Raw genomic sequence first — 18,430 nt, 5'->3', positions numbered from 1 at the left:
ATTACATAATTTTCAGACATTTTGTTATCAAAAGAGGGTGGTGATGATAAGTTAAATGTAGACACCCACACTTACAGTATTTGCGTGTCCCCTCAGACATGAGTCAGAACTCACAATAAGTTGATGTTCTGAAAATTTTATATATATATATATATATATATATATGGACACCCCTTCAAATTAGTGGATTTGGCTATTTAAGCCACACCAGTTGCTGACAAGTGTATACAATCAAGCACACAGCCATGCAATCTCCATAGACAAACATTGGCAGAAGAATGGCCTTACTGAAGAGCTCAGTGACTTTCAATGGGGCACCGTCATAGGATGCCACCTTTCCAACAGGTCAGTTAATCAAATTTTTGCCCTGCTAGAGCTGCCCCGGTCAACTGTAAGTACTGTTATTGTGAAGTGGAAACGTCTAGGAGCAACAACTGCTCACCCGCAAAGTGGTAGGCCACACAAGCTGACAGAATGGTACCGCCGAGTGCTGAATCGCGTAGTGCGTAAAGATCGTCTGTCCTCGGTTGCAACACTCAATTCCGAGTTCCAAACTGCCTCTGGAAGCAACGTCAGAACAAGAACTGTTTGTCGGGAGCTTCATGAAATGGGTTTCCATGGCTGAGCAGTCACACACAAGCCTAAGATCACCATGCAGAATGCCAAGCGTCGGCTGGAGTGGTGTAAAGCTTGCCACCATTGGACTCCGGAGCAGTGGAAAGGCGTTCTCTGGAGTAATGAATCACGCTTCACCATCTAGCAGTCTGACGGATGAATCTGGGTTTGGCGGATGCCAGGAGAACGCTACCTGCCCCAATGCATAATGCAAACTGCAAAGTTAGGTGGAGGAGGAATAATGATCTGGGGCTGTTTTTCATGGTTCGGGCTAGGCCCCTTAGTTCCAGTGAAGGTAAATCTTAACGCTACAGCATACAATGACATGCAAAACGATTCCAACTTTGTGGCAACAGTTTGAGAAGGCCTTTTTCTGTTTCAGCATGACAATGCCTCTATGCACAAAGCAAGGTCCATACAGAAATGGTTTGTCGAGATCGGTGTGGAACAACTTGACTGGCTTACACAGAGCCCTGACATCAACCTCATTGAACACCTTTGAGATTAATTGAAACGCCAAGTGCGAGCCAGGCCTAATCGCCCAACATCAGTGCCTTGACCTCACTAATGCTCTTGGACAAGTCCCCGCAGCAATGTTCCAACAAATAGTGGAAAGCCTTCCCAGAACAGTGGTGGTTGTTATTGCAGCAAAGGGGGGAACAACTCCATATTAATGCCCATGATTTTGGAATGAGATGTTCGATGAGCAGGTGTTCACATACTGTTGGTCATTTGGTGTAACAATAAACAACTGGTACCTGAGGCTCAGGCATGGACAAAATAAATGGTTAAAATCATGATTGAACTTGATTCATTGAATGAAATCATAAGCGACGAGGACAAAAGTAATACTTCAACCAATTCTGCTGATTTCAGTGATAAGTGGCCTTAAATGAACTTTCTACGCCTCCTCTTTAAAAAAGTGCAAAAAGTTGAGTGTTGTGATGCTCATAAATATTCATATCGTTACATAAATAACATGAAACTCTGCTTCTCTCCCTCTCTCTGGTTCTCAGGTCTACCAGAAGTCTCGGCGGTGGTAGGCGTCTGGGTCACAGTACTTGGTCACCACCATCCTGTTGGCAAACTTCCTGCCTGTCAGCGCCTGCATGGCCTTCTGGGAGTCAAACAGGGTCATGAACTCCACAAAGATCTGAAGGAGGGAGAGAGAGGGAAAGAAAGGATAGGAAAGTGGGTGTATGGCCATTCTGTATGGAACCAGACAACCATGTTAAATGTAACTCTACAGCAAAAAACTATGATACATGTTTACACACACAAAGGGATTGATTTATTATTGCATTGGAAAAACTACAGTGCCTTGCGAAAGTATTCGGCCCCCTTGAACTTTGCGACCTTTTGCCACATTTCAGGCTTCAAACATAAAGATATAAAACTGTATTTTTTTGTGAAGAATCAACAACAAGTGGGACACAATCATTAAGTGGAACAACATTTATTGGATATTTCAAACTCTTTTAACAATTCAAAAACTGAAAAATTGGGCGTGCAAAATTATTCAGCCCCTTTAATATCAGTGCAGCGAACTCTCTCCAGAAATTCAGTGAGGATCTCTGAATGATCCAATGTTGACCTAAATGACTAATGATGATAAATACAATCCACCTGTGTGTAATCAAGTCTCCGTATAAATGCACCTGCACTGTGATAGTCTCAGAGGTCCGTTAAAAGCGCAGAGAGCATCATGAAGAACAAGGAACACACCAGGCAGGTCCGACATACTGTTGTGAAGAAGTTTAAAGCCGGATTTGGATACAAAAAGATTTCCCAAGCTTTAAACATCCCAAGGAGCACTGTGCAAGCGATAATATTGAAATGGAAGGAGTATCAGACCACTGCAAATCTACCAAGACCTGGCCGTCCCTCTAAACTTTCAGCTCATACAAGGAGAAGACTGATCAGAGATGCAGCCAAGAGGCCCATGATCACTCTGGATGAACTGCAGAGATCTACAGCTGAGGTGGGAGACTCTGTCCATAGGACAACAATCAGTCAGTCGTATATTGCACAAATCTGGCCTTTATGGAAGAGTGGCAAGAAGAAAGCCATTTCTTAAAGATATCCATAAAAAGTGTTGTTTAAAGTTTGCCACAAGCCACCTGGGAGACACACCAAACATGTGGAAGAAGGTGCTCTGGTCAGATGAAACCAAAATTGAACTTTTTGGCAACAATGCAAAACGTTATGTTTGGCGTAAAAGCAACACAGCTGAATACACCATCCCCACTGTCAAACATGGTGGTGGCAGCATCATGGTTTGGGCCTGCTTTTCTTCAGCAGGGACAGGGAAGATGGTTAAAATTGATGGGAAGATGGATGGAGCCAAATACAGGACCATTCTGGAAGAAAACCTGATGGAGTCTGCAAAAGACCTGAGACTGGGACGGAGATTTGTCTTCCAACAACACAATGATCCAAAACATAAAGCAAAATCTACATATCCAGGTGTTAGAATGGCCAAGTCAAAGTCCAGACCTGAATCCAATCGAGAATCTGTGGAAATAACTGAAAACTGCTGTTCACAAATGCTCTCCATCCAACCTCACTGAGCTCGAGCTGTTTTGCAAGGAGGAATGGGAAAAAATGTCAGTCTCTCGATGTGCAAAACTGATAGAGACATACCCCAAGCGACTTACAGCTGTAATCGCAGCAAAAGGTGGCGCTACAAAGTATTAACTTAAGGGGGCTGAATAATTTTGCACGCCCAATTTTTCAGTTTTTGAATTGTTAAAAAAGTTTGAAATATCCAATAAATGTCGTTCCACTCCATGATTGTGTCCCACTTGTTGTTGATTCTTCACAAAAAAATACAGTTTTATATCTTTATGTCTGAAGCCTGAAATGTGGCAAAAGGTCGCAAAGTTCAAGGGGGCCGAATACTTTCGCAAGACACTGTATTACCAAAAAACCTAGGCAAGAGTGATAAGTTATGAATTGTTATGCTTGTTTGATGGGAGGCGAAAGACACATTTCCCCAAGGAGATTCAATAATTTCACCTGAACTGAACGAATTCACTTTGAAACAACAACCCAAACTCTCCTCAAAACACTGCAACAAACACCCCATGCCCTATCCTATCCCATCCTAATACCCAGGTACCCCTATTCCCCTCCCCGTCCTCACCTTCCCAGTGCCTGGGACCTCAAGTCCATCCACAGGTCGGGGGATCTCGATGCTCTTCACCTGGCCGTACTTGCTGCACTCACCGCGGACGTCCTCCGCGATCTCCTCGTACTCCTCGTCATCCAGCAGCTCCTCCAAAACCACCATGTTCATCAGGCAGAGCACCTCAGTGGGCAGGCCACCCAGCAAGGCCATGGAGGTGGGCATCAGGCCTGGCACTTGGAGGGTCACCAGGGTCTGGTTCTTACCTGTCTGGTGAGGGGAGGGGAGAGGTTTTGGTTATTGGGAAAGTTGAAAGAACATGAGATACTTTTAGAAAACGTTTTAGAATGTTTATGGTGTAAAAACGAAGTAAATGAAAGAAAAAAGCGAAATAGAAAAATATGAAACCGTTATTCATTTGCCAACTTGTTTTTGTAATAATACTGTCTACTTTGCAGTGGTGCATACGGTTAGTTAATTTCTTAATCAGCTCTGGATTGTCCTGATTAAGTTATGAAACCGAGCTTGATGTTTTAGGTCAGTGGAGGTGGATCGAAGAAGGCTTGTGTTCAGTAAGGCACAAAACAGGAGAGAACATCTGAAACAGAGGGGATAGTTAGGTCCTAACTTACCCCAAAATATCACTCCTTTTTTCCCTCATCTCTGTCTTATATTGAACAGCATCCATTTGTAAAGTGTGCCTCTCTCTGTAGTCTATCATCTCTGGTACTCACCAGCGCTATGTTCTTGGCCCCAACACTGGCTCTCTGGACCAGGAGCTTCTTGTCCCCCAGCTGCATCCCATTCAACCCTGCAATGGCCTGAGACAGCAAACAGAGTTAGAACAGTGATCAAATGTTTTTTATTATTATTTGTAAGAAGGTACACATGGACAGAAAAACAAGTGACAAGACAAACAGTCCCCCCCCCCCCCCCACCCCACCCACAGGACATCCCGAACCCAAAGTTAGATAGCAGTCTTTTTACAGAGTCATACGTTGATGAAAGAGCAAATATGTTTCTTTCACTCGCCCCATGCATGCCTACAGTCCTACAAGTATCTCCATGTCAATAATAGCCATGAATGATAGCAGCCACTGCTGTCTGTTTAAAGAATGAGGAGGCTGCCAACGTGAGGCTAATTTTTTGGGCTGCTGTTAATCCAGGCAGCCAAATACATTGCTGCTCGACAGATACAGTGGGGCAAAAAAGTATTTAGTCAGCCACCAATTGTGCAAGTTCTCCCACTTAAAAAGATGAGAGAGGCCTGTAATTTTCATCATAGGTACACTTCAACTATGAGAAGAAAAAAATCCAGAAAATCACATTGTAGGGATTTTAATGAATTTATTTGCAAATTATGGTGGAAAATAAGTATTTGGTCAATAACAAAAGTTTATCTCAATACTTTGTTATATACCCTGTGTTGGCAATGACAGAGGTCAATCGTTTTCTGTAAGTCTTCACAAGGTTTTCACACACTGTTGCTGTTATTTTGGCCCATTCCTCCATGCAGATCTCCTCTAGAGCAGTGATGTTTTGGGGCTGTTGCTGGGCAACACAGACTTTCAACTCCCTCCAAAGATTTTCTATGGGGTTGAGATCTGGAGACTGGCTAGGCCACTCCAGGACCTTGAAATGCTTCTTACGAAGCCACTCCTTCGTTGCCCGGGCGGTGTGTTTGGGATCATTGTCATGCTGAAAGACCCAGCCACGTTTAATTTTCAATGCCCTTGCTGATGGAAGGAGGTTTTCACTCAAAATCTCACGATACATGGCCCCATTCATTCAATCCTTTACACGGATCAGTCGTCCTGGTCCCTTTGCAGAAAAACAGCCCCAAAGCATGATGTTTCCATCCCCATGCTTCACAGTAGGTATGGTGTTCTTTGGATGCAACTCAGCATTCTTTGTCCTCCAAACACGACGAGTTGAGTTTGCAGAACTGATGCAGAACTTCCAATGTGACATTATCGAAGGATAACCAACCTTCCAATTAATGGCAATGCATGTCTTAGCCTCTATAAATGCTAGGTTACAGTTTCGTCTGATAAACGCCTCCAGTATCAACATTTATAAGCAAACAAATACAGAAAGAATCGGTAGACATGTGGAGATAAAAGAACATACTCTTTGCCAGAATTAAGCCAGCCTTCACAAGACCATGAATTATGCAAATATGGCCCCCGTTTGTGTTTTACACCTCCAGCAGAAGAATAACATTTCTGAGTGCATGATATTCCATTTAACTGGCAAATAATATGTTATATGGATGATCATAAACTGCAATAATTTATGCCTGAGATGATATGAACATGACTGGGCATTCTAACACATCTGTATCCATTCATCATCATCAATAGTGTCTCCCAGGTCTTCCTCAAATTTTTTTGTTTGACCTGTTGTTTTGCATCATCGGGAAAAACCCTTGATACCGTTTGGAAATGTTTGTCAGACTGCCTTAAAATAGTTTAAATCTTTGAAGCTTCTTCCTTGTCCAGTGTTTGCTGCACAGAGAGAATAAAGTGTTGCATCTGCAGCACTTCTCCTCAGCACTGTCACAGACTGGTCTTCCCTGGCTGCCTGACCATGACCCCTGTCACCGTCTGATCCTGCTCAGATGAAGCATGACAAAGAATTACCTTGGTGTACATTTATACATTATATTATCCAAGAATAGAATCAATGGTTCAATAATTGAAATTACCATGATTCCCAGATTGTAGCCAACCATCAACACAAGATGGAATTTGTATCCATTCACTCACCATTCATTGTATCCATCGGTCTTCCCTGGCTGCCTGACCCTGCTGGGATATGATGAGCATAGTGTTGTGTACGGACTGTACACCATGGCAGTGTAGCCTGTAGAGCTGTTTATAATGTGTCACCGTGAAAGGTAGGGAATTAACTAGATAAACTAACAGTTGAATAACGTTACATTGCTTTACTGACTAATAAAAACTCACATTACACTGAAGAAATGTCAGAATATATTAGCCTTCAATCGTTTGGATGCTGATTTAATCATTTGATTCAAGTCTAGTGTGATTGAGGCAAAAATAATAGCAAAGGTTAGTGAGCTAGCTAGCTAACGTTACCCAACTTTTGGCTAGCTCTAGCTAATGATACAATGGTTCAAATGCACTTCTGTTAAAACGGGACAAAACAAAGGCCACAAAACATTTCCATACACACAAAAGCTGTTAGATACTGCTACATGGCAGATAGCTAGAGGCTAGCTAGAGCTGAACTGGCTATGGTAGGTACACTAAATGACCAAAAGCATGTGGACACCTGCTCATCGAATATCTCATTCCAAAATCATGGGCATTAATATGGAGTTGGTCTGCCCTTTGCTGCTATAACAGCCTCCACTCTTCTGGGTAGGCTTTCCACTAGGTGTTGGAACATTGCTGCGGGGACTTGCTTCCATTCAGCTACAACAGCATTAGTGAGGTCGATCACTGATGTTGTGCTATTAGGCCAGGCTCGCAGTCCAATTCATCCCAAAGGTGTTCAATGGGGTCGAGGTCAGGGCTCTGCCACAAAGTTGGAAGCACCGAATCCGCTAGAATGTCATTGTATATTGTAGCCTTAAGATTTCCCTTCCCTGGAACTAAGAGACCTAGCTCAAACTATGAAAAACAGCCCCAGATCATTATTTCTCCAGCACCAAACAATTCTGCTCCAGAGTCCAATGGTGGCAAGCTTTACACCACATCAGCCGACGCTTGGCATTGCGCATGGTGATCTTAGCGGATCCTCAGCCATTTCGTGAAGGAACAGTTATTGTGCTGCAGAGGCAGTTTGGAATTCGGTAATGAGTGATGCAACCCAGGACAGATGATTTTTACGCTCTTCAGCACCCTCGGAGGTCCCATTCTATGAGCTTGTGTGGCCTACCACTTTGTGAATGAGCTGTTGTTGCTCCTAGACGTTAGTTGACCGAGGCAGCTAGTGCACTGAGCTCTTCAGTAAGGCCATTCTACAGTCAGTGTTTGTCTATGGAGATTGCATGGCCATGTGCTCGATTTTATACACCTGTCATCAAAGGATGTGGCTGAAATAGCCGAATCTACTATTTTTAAGGGGTGTCGACATACTTTTTTATATACAGTGCATTCGGAAAGTATTCAAACTTTTCCCACATTTTGTTATGTTACAGCCTAGTTCTAAAATGTATCAAATATTTTATTTTCCTAATTAATCTACACACAATACCCCATAATGACAAAGTGAAAACAGGTTTTTAGCTATTTCTGAAAATGTATATACAAAAAAAATAATTATATATATATATATATATATATATATATATATATATATATATATATACACACCTTATTTACATAAGTATTCAGACCCTTTGCTATGAGTCTCGAATTTGAGCTCAGGTGCATCCTGTTTCCATTGATCATCCTTGAGATGTTTCTACAACTTAATTGGAGTCCACCTGTGGTAAATTCTATTGATTGGACATGATTTGGAAAGGCACACACCTGTCTATATAAGGTCCCACAGTTGACAGTGCATGTCAGAGAAAAAACCAAGCTATGAGGTCAAAGGAATTGTCCGTAGAGCTCCAACACAGGATTGTGTCGAGGCACAGATCTGGGGAAGGGTACCAAAACATTTCAGCAGCATTGAAGGTCCCCAAGAACACAGTGGCCTCCATCATTCTTAAATGGAAGAAGTTTGGAACCACCAAGACTCTTCCTAGAGCTGGCCGCACATCCAAACTGAGCAATCGGCAGAGAAGGGCCTTGGTCAGGGAGGTGACCAGGAACCCGATGGTCACTCTGACAGAGCTCCAGAGATCCTCTGTGGAGATGGGAGAACCTTCCAGAAGGACAACCATCTCTGCAGCACTCAACCAATTAGGCTTTTATGGTAGAGTGGCCAGATGGAAGCCACTCCTGGGTAAAAGGCACATGACAGCCTGTTTGGAAAAAGGCACCTAAAGGACTCTCAGACCATGAGAAACAAGATTGTCTGGTCTGATGAAACAAAGAGTGAACTCATTTACCTGAATGCCAAGTGTCACGTCTGGAGGAGACCAGGCACCGCTCATCGCCTGTCCAATACCATCCCTACGGTGAAGCATAGTGGTGGCAGCATCATGCTCGGGGAGGTTTTTCAGTGGCAGGGACTGGGAGGCTAGTCAGGGCCGAGGAAACTATGAACGGAGCAAAGTACAGAGAGATGCTTGATGAAAACCTGCTCCATAGCACTCAAGACCTCAGATTAGGGCGAAGGTTCACCTTCCAACATGACATAGACCCTAAGCACACAGCTAAGACAACACAGGCATGGTTTCAGGACAAGTCTCTTAATGTCCTTGAGTGGCCCAGCCAGAGCCAGGACTTGAACCCGATCGAACATCTCTGGAGAGGCCTGAAAATAGCTGTGCAGCGACACTCCCCATCCAACCTGACAGAGCTTGAGAGGATCTAAGGAGGAGAATGGGAGAAACTCCCCAAATACAGGTGTGCCAAGCTTGTAGCATCATACCCAAGAAGACTCAAGGCTGTAATCGCTGACAAAGGTGCTTCAACAAAGTACTGAGTAAAGGGTCTGAATACTTATGTAAATGTGATATATATTATTTTGTGTAGATAAAACATCTACCACATCATTGTGATCTCTACAACGCTGTTGGCTGGCCGTCATTGACCTTGCGTAGGCTTAAACACTGGTATACACTGATTTATAAGGCCATATTGGGTAAAATGCCATTTTCTCTCTTCTTTTTTAGTCAGGTCGGTAAATAAATATCAATTACGGTCCCATTTTCATTTTCTTCTAACAGTACCAAAAATTACAACAGGTCGTGGTAGAAATTGTTTTAGTTACTGAGCTCCGTGGTCCTGGAATTCTCTCCTGAACATTTTAAAATTTGATAATCTAGTTTCGTTTAATCAATTTTACAATTAACTCGCTGCTAGAAGTTCATTTATTTCAGTCGAGAGGGGATGAAACATTGGTTAACGTAACATGTCAGTTACACTACTAGCTCGGCATTTGGAATAAAAATAAACAAATTCTGTCAAACAGCAGTTACCTTACCAGCTAGATCAGTCAACTAAAGAGTAGCCAGTTTATGTTCTGCTTCAAATCAAATCAAATCAAATTTTATTTGTCACATACACATGGTTAGCAGATGTTAATGCGAGTGTAGCGAAATGCTTGTGCTTCTAGTTCCGACAATGCAGTAATAACAAACGAGTAATCTAGCTAACAATTCCAAAACTACTACCTTATACACACAAGTGTAAAGGGATAAAGAATATGTACATAAAGATATATAAATGAGTGATGGTACAGAGCGGCATAGGCAAGATGCAGTAGATGGTATCGAGTACAGTATATACATACGAGATGAGTATGTAAACAAAGTGGCATAGTTTAAAGTGGCTAGTGATACATGTATTACATAAAGATGCAGTAGATGATATAGAGTACATTATATACGTATACATATGAGATAAATAATGTAGGGTATGTAAACATTATATTAAGTAGCATTGTTTAAAGTGGCTAGTGATATATTTTACATTAATTCCCATTAATTCCCATTATTAAAGTGGCTGGAGTTGAGTCAGTGTGTTGGCAGTAGCCACTCAATGTTAGTGGTGGCTGTTTAACAGTCTGATGGCCTTGAGATAGAAGCTGTTTTTCAGTCTCTCGGTCCCAGCTTTGATGCACCTGTACTGACCTCGCCTTCTGGATGATAGCGGGGTGAACAGGCAGTGGCTCGGGTGGTTGTTGTCCTTGATGATCTTTATGGCCTTCCTCTGACATCGGGTGGTGTAGGTGTCCTGGAGGGCAGGTAGTTTGCCCCCGGTGATGCGTTGTGCAGACCTCACTACCCTCTGGAGAGCCTTACGGTTGTGGGCGGAGCAGTTGCCGTACCAGGCGGTGATACAGCCCGACAGGATGCCCTCGATTGTGCATCTGTAGAAGTTTGTGAGTGCTTTTGGTGACAAGCCAAATTTCTTCAGCCTCCTGAGGTTGAAGAGGCGCTACTGCGCCTTCTTCACGATGCTGTCTGTGTGGGTGGACCAATTCAGTTTGTCTGTGATGTGTACGCCGAGGAACTTAAAACTTACTACCCTCTCCACTACTGTTCCATCGATGTGGATAGGGGGGTGTTCCCTCTGCTGTTTCCTGAAGTCCACAATCATCTCCTTAGTTTTGTTGACGTTGAGTGTGAGGTTATTTTCCTGACACCACAGTCCGAGGGCCCTCACCTCCTCCCTGTAGGCCGTCTCGTCGTTGTTGGTAATCAAGCCTACCACTGTTGTGTCGTCCGCAAACTTGATGATTGAGTTGGAGGTGTGCGTGGCCACGCAGTCGTGGGTGAACAGGGAGTACAGGAGAGGGCTCAGAACGCACCCTTGTGGGGCCCCAGCGTTGAGGATCAGCGGGGTGGAGATGTTGTTACCTACCCTCACCACCTGGGGGCGGCCCGTCAGGAAGTCCAGTACCCAGTTGCACAGGGCGGGGTCGAGACCCAGGGTCTTGAGCTTGATGACGAGTTTGGAGGGTACTATGGTGTTAAATGCTGAACTGTAGTTGATGAACAGCATTCTCACATAGGTATTCCTCTTGTCCAGATGGGTTAGGGCAGTGTGCAGTGTGGTTGAGATTGCATCGTCTGTGGACCTATTTGGGCGGTAAGCAAATTGGAGTGGGTCTAGGGTGTCAGGTAGGGTGGAGGTGATATGGTCCTTGACTAGTCTCTCAAAGCACTTCATGATGACGGAAGTGAGTGCTACGGGGCGGTAGTCGTTTAGCTCAGTTACCTTAGCTTTCTTGGTAACAGGAACAATGGTGGCCCTCTTGAAGCATGTGGGAACAGCAGACTGGGATAGGGATTGATTGAATATGTCCGTAAACACACCAGCCAGCTGGTCTGCGCATGCTCTGAGGACGCGGCTGGGGATGCCGTCTGGGCCTGCAGCCTGCTTGCTTTTACAACTCTGAGAAAAAGCGCAACACAGACAGCAGCGGCCTCTAATCATCTCTCCCTTGCTGGTCCTATACGCCAGCCTTTCAGAAGCTTTGCCTTCACACAGTCTGTCCGCACGTTCTGTGGTGTCCGTGCGATCCTAAATCCAGCTGGCTGAAACCGGAAAACAGCCTATCCGACCGCTCTGAGGCATCCACATGGTCCTAAAGCACACCGGAGCCACATTTTGTATCACAGTGCAATTATAAAACTGTTATTTCAGAATGAGTCGGGGGGGAGGCGGTTCATGTCCCTGACCCCAGGGAAAGTTGCGCCCCTGACTGTGGGAAGCATTGGAGTCAACATGGGTCATTATCCCTGTGGAATGCTTTCAACACCTTGTAGAGTCCATGCCCTGGCAAATTGAGGCTGTTCTGAGGGAATGGGGGGGGGGGGGGGGGTGCAACTCAACATTAGGAAGCTGTTCTTAATGTTTTGTATGACTATGTATGACTATATATTTATGTACAGCACCAGTCAAAAGTTTGGACACACTTACTCATTCAAGGGTTTTTCTTTATTTTTACTATTTTCTACATTGTAGAATAATTGTGAAGACATCAAAACTATGACATAACACATATGGAATCATGTAGTAACCAAAAAAGGGTTAAACACATCAAAATATATTTATATTTGAGATTCTTCAAAGTAGCCACCCTTAACCTTGATGACAGCTTTGCACACTCTTGGCTTTCTCTCAACCAGCTTCATGAGGTAGTCACCTGGAATGCATTTCAATTAACAGGTGTGCCTTGATCAAAGTTATTTTGGGGCATTTCTATCCTTCTTAATGCGTTTGAGCCAATCAGTTCTGTTGTGTCAAGAACTTTGAAAGTTTCTTCAAGTGCAGTCGCAAAAAACCATCAAGCGCTATGATCAAACTGGCTCTCATGAGGAACGCCACAGGAAAGGAAGACCCAGAGATACAGTGCCTTGCGAAAGTATTCGGCCCCCTTGAACTTTGCAACCTTTTGCCACATTTCAGGCTTCAAACATAAATATATAAAACTGTATTTTTTTGTGAAGAATCAACAACAAGTGGGACACAATCATGAAGTGGAACGACATTTATTGGATATTTCAAACTTTTTTAACAAATCAAAAACAGAAAAATTGGGCGTGCAAAATTATTCAGCCCCTTTACTTTCAGTGCAGCAAACTCTCTCCAGAAGTTCAGTGAGGATCTCTGAATGATCCAATGTTGACCTAAATGACTAATGATGATAAATACAATCCACTTGTGTGTAATCAAGTCTCCGTATAAATGCACCTGCACTGTGATAGTCTCAGAGGTCCGTTAAAAGCGCAGAGAGCATCATGAAGAACAAGGAACACACCAGGCAGGTCCGACATACTGTTGTGAAGAAGTTTAAAGCCGGATTTGGATACAAAAAGATTTCCCAAGCTTTAAACATCCCAAGGAGCACTGTGCAAGCGATAATATTGAAATGGAAGGAGTATCAGACCACTGCAAATCTACCAAGACCTGGCCGTCCCTCTAAACTTTCAGCTCATACAAGGAGAAGACTGATCAGAGATGCAGCCAAGAGGCCCATGATCACTCTGGATGAACTGCAGAGATCTACAGCTGAGGTGGGAGACTCTGTCCATAGGACAACAATCAGTCGTATATTGCACAAATCTGGCCTTTATGGAAGAGTGGCAAGAAGAAAGCCATTTCTTAAAGATATCCATAAAAAGTGTTGTTTAAAGTTTGCCACAAGCCACCTGGGAGACACACCAAACATGTGGAAGAAGGTGCTCTGGTCAGATGAAACCAAAATTGAACTTTTTGGCAACAATGCAAAACGTTATGTTTGGCGTAAAAGCAACACAGCTGAACACACCATCCCCACTGTCAAACATGGTGGTGGCAGCATCATGGTTTGGGCCTGCTTTTCTTCAGCAGGGACAGGGAAGATGGATAAAATTGATGGGAAGATGGAAAACCTGATGGAGTCTGCAAAAGACCTGAGACTGGGACGGAGATTTGTCTTCCAACAAGACAATGATCCAAAACATAAAGCAAAATCTACAATGGAATGGTTCAAAAATAAACGTATCCAGGTGTTAGAATGGCCAAGTCAAAGTCCAGACCTGAATCCAATCGAGAATCTGTGGAAAGAACTGAAAACTGCTGTTCACAAATGCTCTCCATCCAACCTCACTGAGCTCGAGCTGTTTTGCAAGGAGGAATGGGAAAAAAATTTCAGTCTCTTGATGTGCAAAACTGATAGAGACATACCCCAAGCGACTTACAGCTGTAATCGCAGCAAAAGGTGGCGCTACAAAGTATTAACTTAAGGGGGCTGAATAATTTTGCACACCCAATTTTTCAGTTTTTGATTTGTTAAAAAAGTTTGAAATATCCAATAAATGTCGTTCCACTTCATGATTGTGTCCCACTTGTTGTTGATTCTTCACAAAAAAATACAGTTTTATATCTTTATGTTTGAAGCCTGAAATGTGGCAAAAGGTCGCAAAGTTCAAGGGGGCCGAATACTTTCGCAAGGCACTGTACCTCTGCTGCAGAGGAGAAGTTTATTAGAGTTACCAGCATCAGAAATTGCAGCCCAAATAAATGCTTCACAGAGTTCAAGTAACAGACACATGTCAACATCAACTGTTCAGAGGAGACTGTGAATCAGGTGTCGTGGTCAAATTGCTACAAAGAAACCACTACTAAAGGACACTAATAAGAAGAAGAGACCTGCTTGTGCCAAGAAACACAAGCAATGGACATTAGACCGGTGGAAATCTGTCCTTTGGTCTGATGAGTTCAAATTTGGTGACGAACTGTGTCTTTGTGAGATGCAGAGTAGGTGAACGGATGATCTCCACATGTGTGGTTCCCACCGTGAAGAGGAGGTGTGATGGTGCTTTACTGGTGACACTGTTGGTGATTTATTTAGGATTCAAGGCCCACTTAACCAGCATGGCTACCACAGCATTCTGCAGCGATACGCTGTCCCATCTGGTTTGCGCTGAGGCAAAGGGTGGCTACTTTGAAGAATATAAAATATATTTTTATTTGTTTAACACTTTTTTGGTTACTACATGATTCCATTAGTGTTGTTTCATAGTTTTGATGTCTTCGCTATTATTCTACAATGTAGAAAATAGTAAAAATAAAGAAAAAACATTGAATGAGTAGGTGTGTCCAAATGTTTGACTTGTACTGTATATGTATGAAGTGAGAGAGGGACTGAGTTGAATACTTTCATACAATATCACATCAACAGCCTTTGCTTTTGAGCAGACATAATACGGACTGTGATGTGACACTATTATAGTGAGAGCTGACATGTATTGCCAAACTGACCCTGCAAAGCGTTGTACTGCAGGGGGGGTGATATGCTCGAAGCCTGGTGCCGGAACATCCCAGTACTTCCTCACTTTCTTCTTCTCTCTGTGCAGAGCTGGAGAGCGACTGCAGGAGAGAAACAGTAGGGGACAGGACAGGAGAGATGGACATATAGCCTTGCAATGCAGAGACTGTGTGGAGAGAGGACAACGAATAGCACAAAAGTATGGGAATCAAAGGGATATTAAAAATGTATACATTTTGGATGGATAGTTATAACACATTCCTTTCAGAACTCTATCTTCCTGGAATCTACATGGTCACATTTTTATATGAATTAGACATCAGATATCGACCAAAATATAAGCACGGACTTCAAAGCAAGCCTCTAAGACAGCTACAGATCCAAGTCTTCACCCCTTACCTTGAAATTGTATTAAGAAGCAATTCTAACGTTAGTACTCACAACCACCAAGTACAGTACTTAACCAACATATGGACAGCTGACTCATTATTAGCAGTTATACTTTGAAGGTGTCATGCAAGTCACTGTCCGCTGTATTGCTGTAGCTCACGACAGTCTCTTGGGATTGTTTTTGAGTCTGTGTGCTGAAATGACAGTTAAAACATGGGTATTCCGTTTACTGTTGCATAAAGGTGGGGAAAGAAAAATTTGAAACAAGCCAATGGTCCACAAAGCTGACAACTATTCGCACAAAATGGGAATGGATCTCATTTCAAATACTTGAACAGCGGTATCCACCTGCGCCTGTGTTGATGGTCCTTGCTGTCGCTGCGGCTTGCCCTACTCTTCCTCCTTTCCCAGCTCCTCTTCTTCCTCTCTCGGCTGCGACTGCGGGACAGTGTGCGCCGACGGTGCCGATTCTCCTTGTCCCGCTCTAAAAGGGGGAGGGAGGAAGTATAAGCGAGTAGGGCTGAGTCACTGACAAAGACACAGGATCCCTTAGTCGCAGCAGGAGAGAAAAGGCCTTATGCATACTACCGGAGAAAGAAAAATACTGTCATACGCTGCTACTCCTGTTATAGCTAACGTTAGAGGAGTTAAAAGGCCATTCAAAATTCACTCCATCAACATGCAGAGAAAGGACGATATGTGGGCATATCTGTAACACTATTCCCTCATTCTACATTGCATAAATGTACAGTACCCTTTAGATAAGGTATCGGATAGTCCGCGTGCTGCAGTTAATAGCAGCACAAGTCAAAAACTAATGGACAGATCGCAATTTTAAAATGTCACTAGTCAATCCTGCAGATGTAGCTAGCTATTCAGGTATGGCTATCTGTCAAACAGTACCCTTTTTGTTATACATTGCCAGCAGAGGTGCAAGCAAGCATGTGAGTCTCTTGTCATAATATTGTTTTGGTAAACACTTTATACGCCTTGTGCAAGCTAGTTAGCAGCAATGCAGTGACAGGGAGCTACCGGTATGATACCTAGTTTAAATAATCTATTGGAGCTACTGTCGATGGTCAAATTAACCGCTACTGTAGGATGAATGTGCAACAACACTCACCTTTCTTATTTTCAGTCAACAGTCTCTCGAATTCATCAACATTATGGACCTCGATTTAATGACTTGATCTTGTTAGTTTAGCTACCAAGGCTACAAATAAACATCTGTTTGAATCAAGACTGGACACAAGGAATTTGGATGCCCTCTGTCGGCATGGAATAACGCTAATCTTGTGTGTGTGTTGAGCAGAGGAATTCTGGACAATTGTTCAGAGGCCAGCCAGTTAGTAATAAACACAAGCACATTTCTGATCAATTTAATATCTAGGAAGACAGATACCAACTACAAAAACCCATAACTACATTTTGCACAAATTATATTGTTTTATTGTACAGCAAATGGGTTACTGACCTATCAGTAACTGACCTATCAAAACGCGGCAAGAAAATGAAAAAATAAACAAAAAAATATTCAGGTATTAAATGGTTCAACAATGAAAACAAATAAAACATGTACAGGTGGAGTTTCTTTAAACCCACAGCTCAGAACGGTGTGCCTGTTCATGAACTTTCTCTACCATCAAAACAACAATATGTGCTCAAATTATTCACATTTCCTTCTCAAACGGAGGAATGCGGTGTCTGCAATATGTGCTTGTGTCAGTGCTTCTACCATCCATGAATCATGCAGCAACACCTCAAATCATCATTCTGCTGCGCCATCTGACTGAATGAAAGATAGATAGTATTTGATTCATGGCTATCAAAACATAATCCAATTACCATAAACAGCATGCCCAACCAGTGGATGACTCAGGATGGAGCCAACACTATTTTTCTATGTAACTGCTGTAATAGGCTACATCACAAAATGTGGCTTTTAGTTAATACTGTGACAGACTACAAACCTTTCTTACACATCTCTTCTCTTCTAAAAAAATAGGTTGGGAGAACAGAAATCTCTCGAATGTAGGGGGGGAAACCATTCTGAAGCTAGAGCCAAATGGCTGTGACCAAAGCCTTATAGCTTTTGGTAAGTGAATCCCCATGAAGGTCAATAACTTCTCGTCTACATTCCGATCCCTTGATGTCAACACTTAAAGGAGGAAAGGAACCCCCATTCGTTTCTAAACCTGTAGGTGATGGGCAGAAGCAGGTGGTATGCACTGAAAAGTTATTGACCACTTGACCTATGACACCATAATTACATTATTAATTGAGTTGTTGAAGGTATCAAGAGGTGATTATGTAGAGCCCTATTCATGAGGGATGATAGTTTAATTACCTCACCCTCCAGGTCTGTGGAACTTCTAGCCAATTAGTGACATGAATCAATAAACTGCAGATCATGTTGCTTGTGTTCGAGTAGCCCGGAACTATCTGACATTTCATGATAAGAGAACATATTTATAAGGGGTTGCTTAACTCACTAGTATTCTGTATGTTCTCCTCAAAGGGGAAGGAGACTTCACATCCATCCACAACAATATACAGACCTTTAGGGACCACAGTCAATGGTAGTGACACATAATTAACAATTATGTCGTTTGATAAACTAGAAAGGGAGGAGCAGGTCTTTAAATATAAGTGCCTTTAGAGTAGGCTAACCATGCTTTTATACATTTCTATAGTAAATGCAGTAACTTAGTAAAATAACAATTAGACAGGAGGAGGAAGACAAGTTAGTGTCTGTTGCATTCCTCGTGCTTGTCCGAGAATCAGTCATCTTTCATGGGCTGAGTGTTGTTTTGCAAATCTGTGATAGGCTACACATGGCAACATTGTAGCATTATAATAAGCACCATCATGGATCATACATTGTACTGAAAGTGTTAAAACTGTCATTAATCCTTCGACACGGTGATGTCACCAGCTGTAAAACAATTAACT

General features: G+C 42.9%; 1 protein-coding gene across 2 annotated transcripts; it reads right to left on the bottom strand.

The window, feature by feature from the left end:
- Positions 1–972: 972 nt before the first annotated feature.
- LOC110496176 (splicing factor U2AF 65 kDa subunit) lies at positions 973–16,971 on the bottom strand. 2 transcript variants are annotated; one of them, XM_036952710.1, is made up of 6 exons: positions 16,602–16,971; positions 15,827–15,962; positions 15,082–15,672; positions 4,477–4,563; positions 3,761–4,012; positions 973–1,768 (listed from the first exon to the last, which is right to left on the bottom strand). In XM_036952710.1, the coding sequence occupies exons 3-6, from the start codon at positions 15,232–15,234 to the stop codon at positions 1,634–1,636; spliced, it is 627 nt and encodes a 208-aa protein (XP_036808605.1). In that variant the 5' UTR covers positions 15,235–15,672; positions 15,827–15,962; positions 16,602–16,971; the 3' UTR covers positions 973–1,633. The 2 variants fall into 2 exon arrangements, with proteins under 2 accessions (XP_036808605.1, XP_036808604.1); XM_036952709.1 differs by having other exon boundaries at positions 15,082–15,962.
- Between the last annotated feature and the right edge of the window lie 1,459 nt (positions 16,972–18,430).

This window comes from Oncorhynchus mykiss, chromosome 18, assembly GCF_013265735.2.
Source record: "Oncorhynchus mykiss isolate Arlee chromosome 18, USDA_OmykA_1.1, whole genome shotgun sequence".
NCBI classification, from domain to species: Eukaryota; Metazoa; Chordata; class Actinopteri; order Salmoniformes; family Salmonidae; genus Oncorhynchus; species Oncorhynchus mykiss.
Note: the sequence above shows the minus strand (reverse complement) of the source record. Positions and strands in the feature narration are given on the sequence as shown.

Excerpts from the sequence above, each read along its gene's own strand:
- LOC110496176 (XM_036952709.1), bottom strand. The coding sequence starts at position 15,234 with ATGTCCATCTCTCCTGTCCTGTCCCCTACTGTTTCTCTCCTGCAGTCG. Across the intron at positions 4,564-15,081 it reads GCAGTACAACGCTTTGCAGG|GCCATTGCAGGGTTGAATGG; the intron begins GTCAGTTTGGCA and ends TTGCTGTCTCAG. Across the intron at positions 1,769-3,760 it reads AGGTCCCAGGCACTGGGAAG|ATCTTTGTGGAGTTCATGAC; the intron begins GTGAGGACGGGG and ends TCCCTCCTTCAG.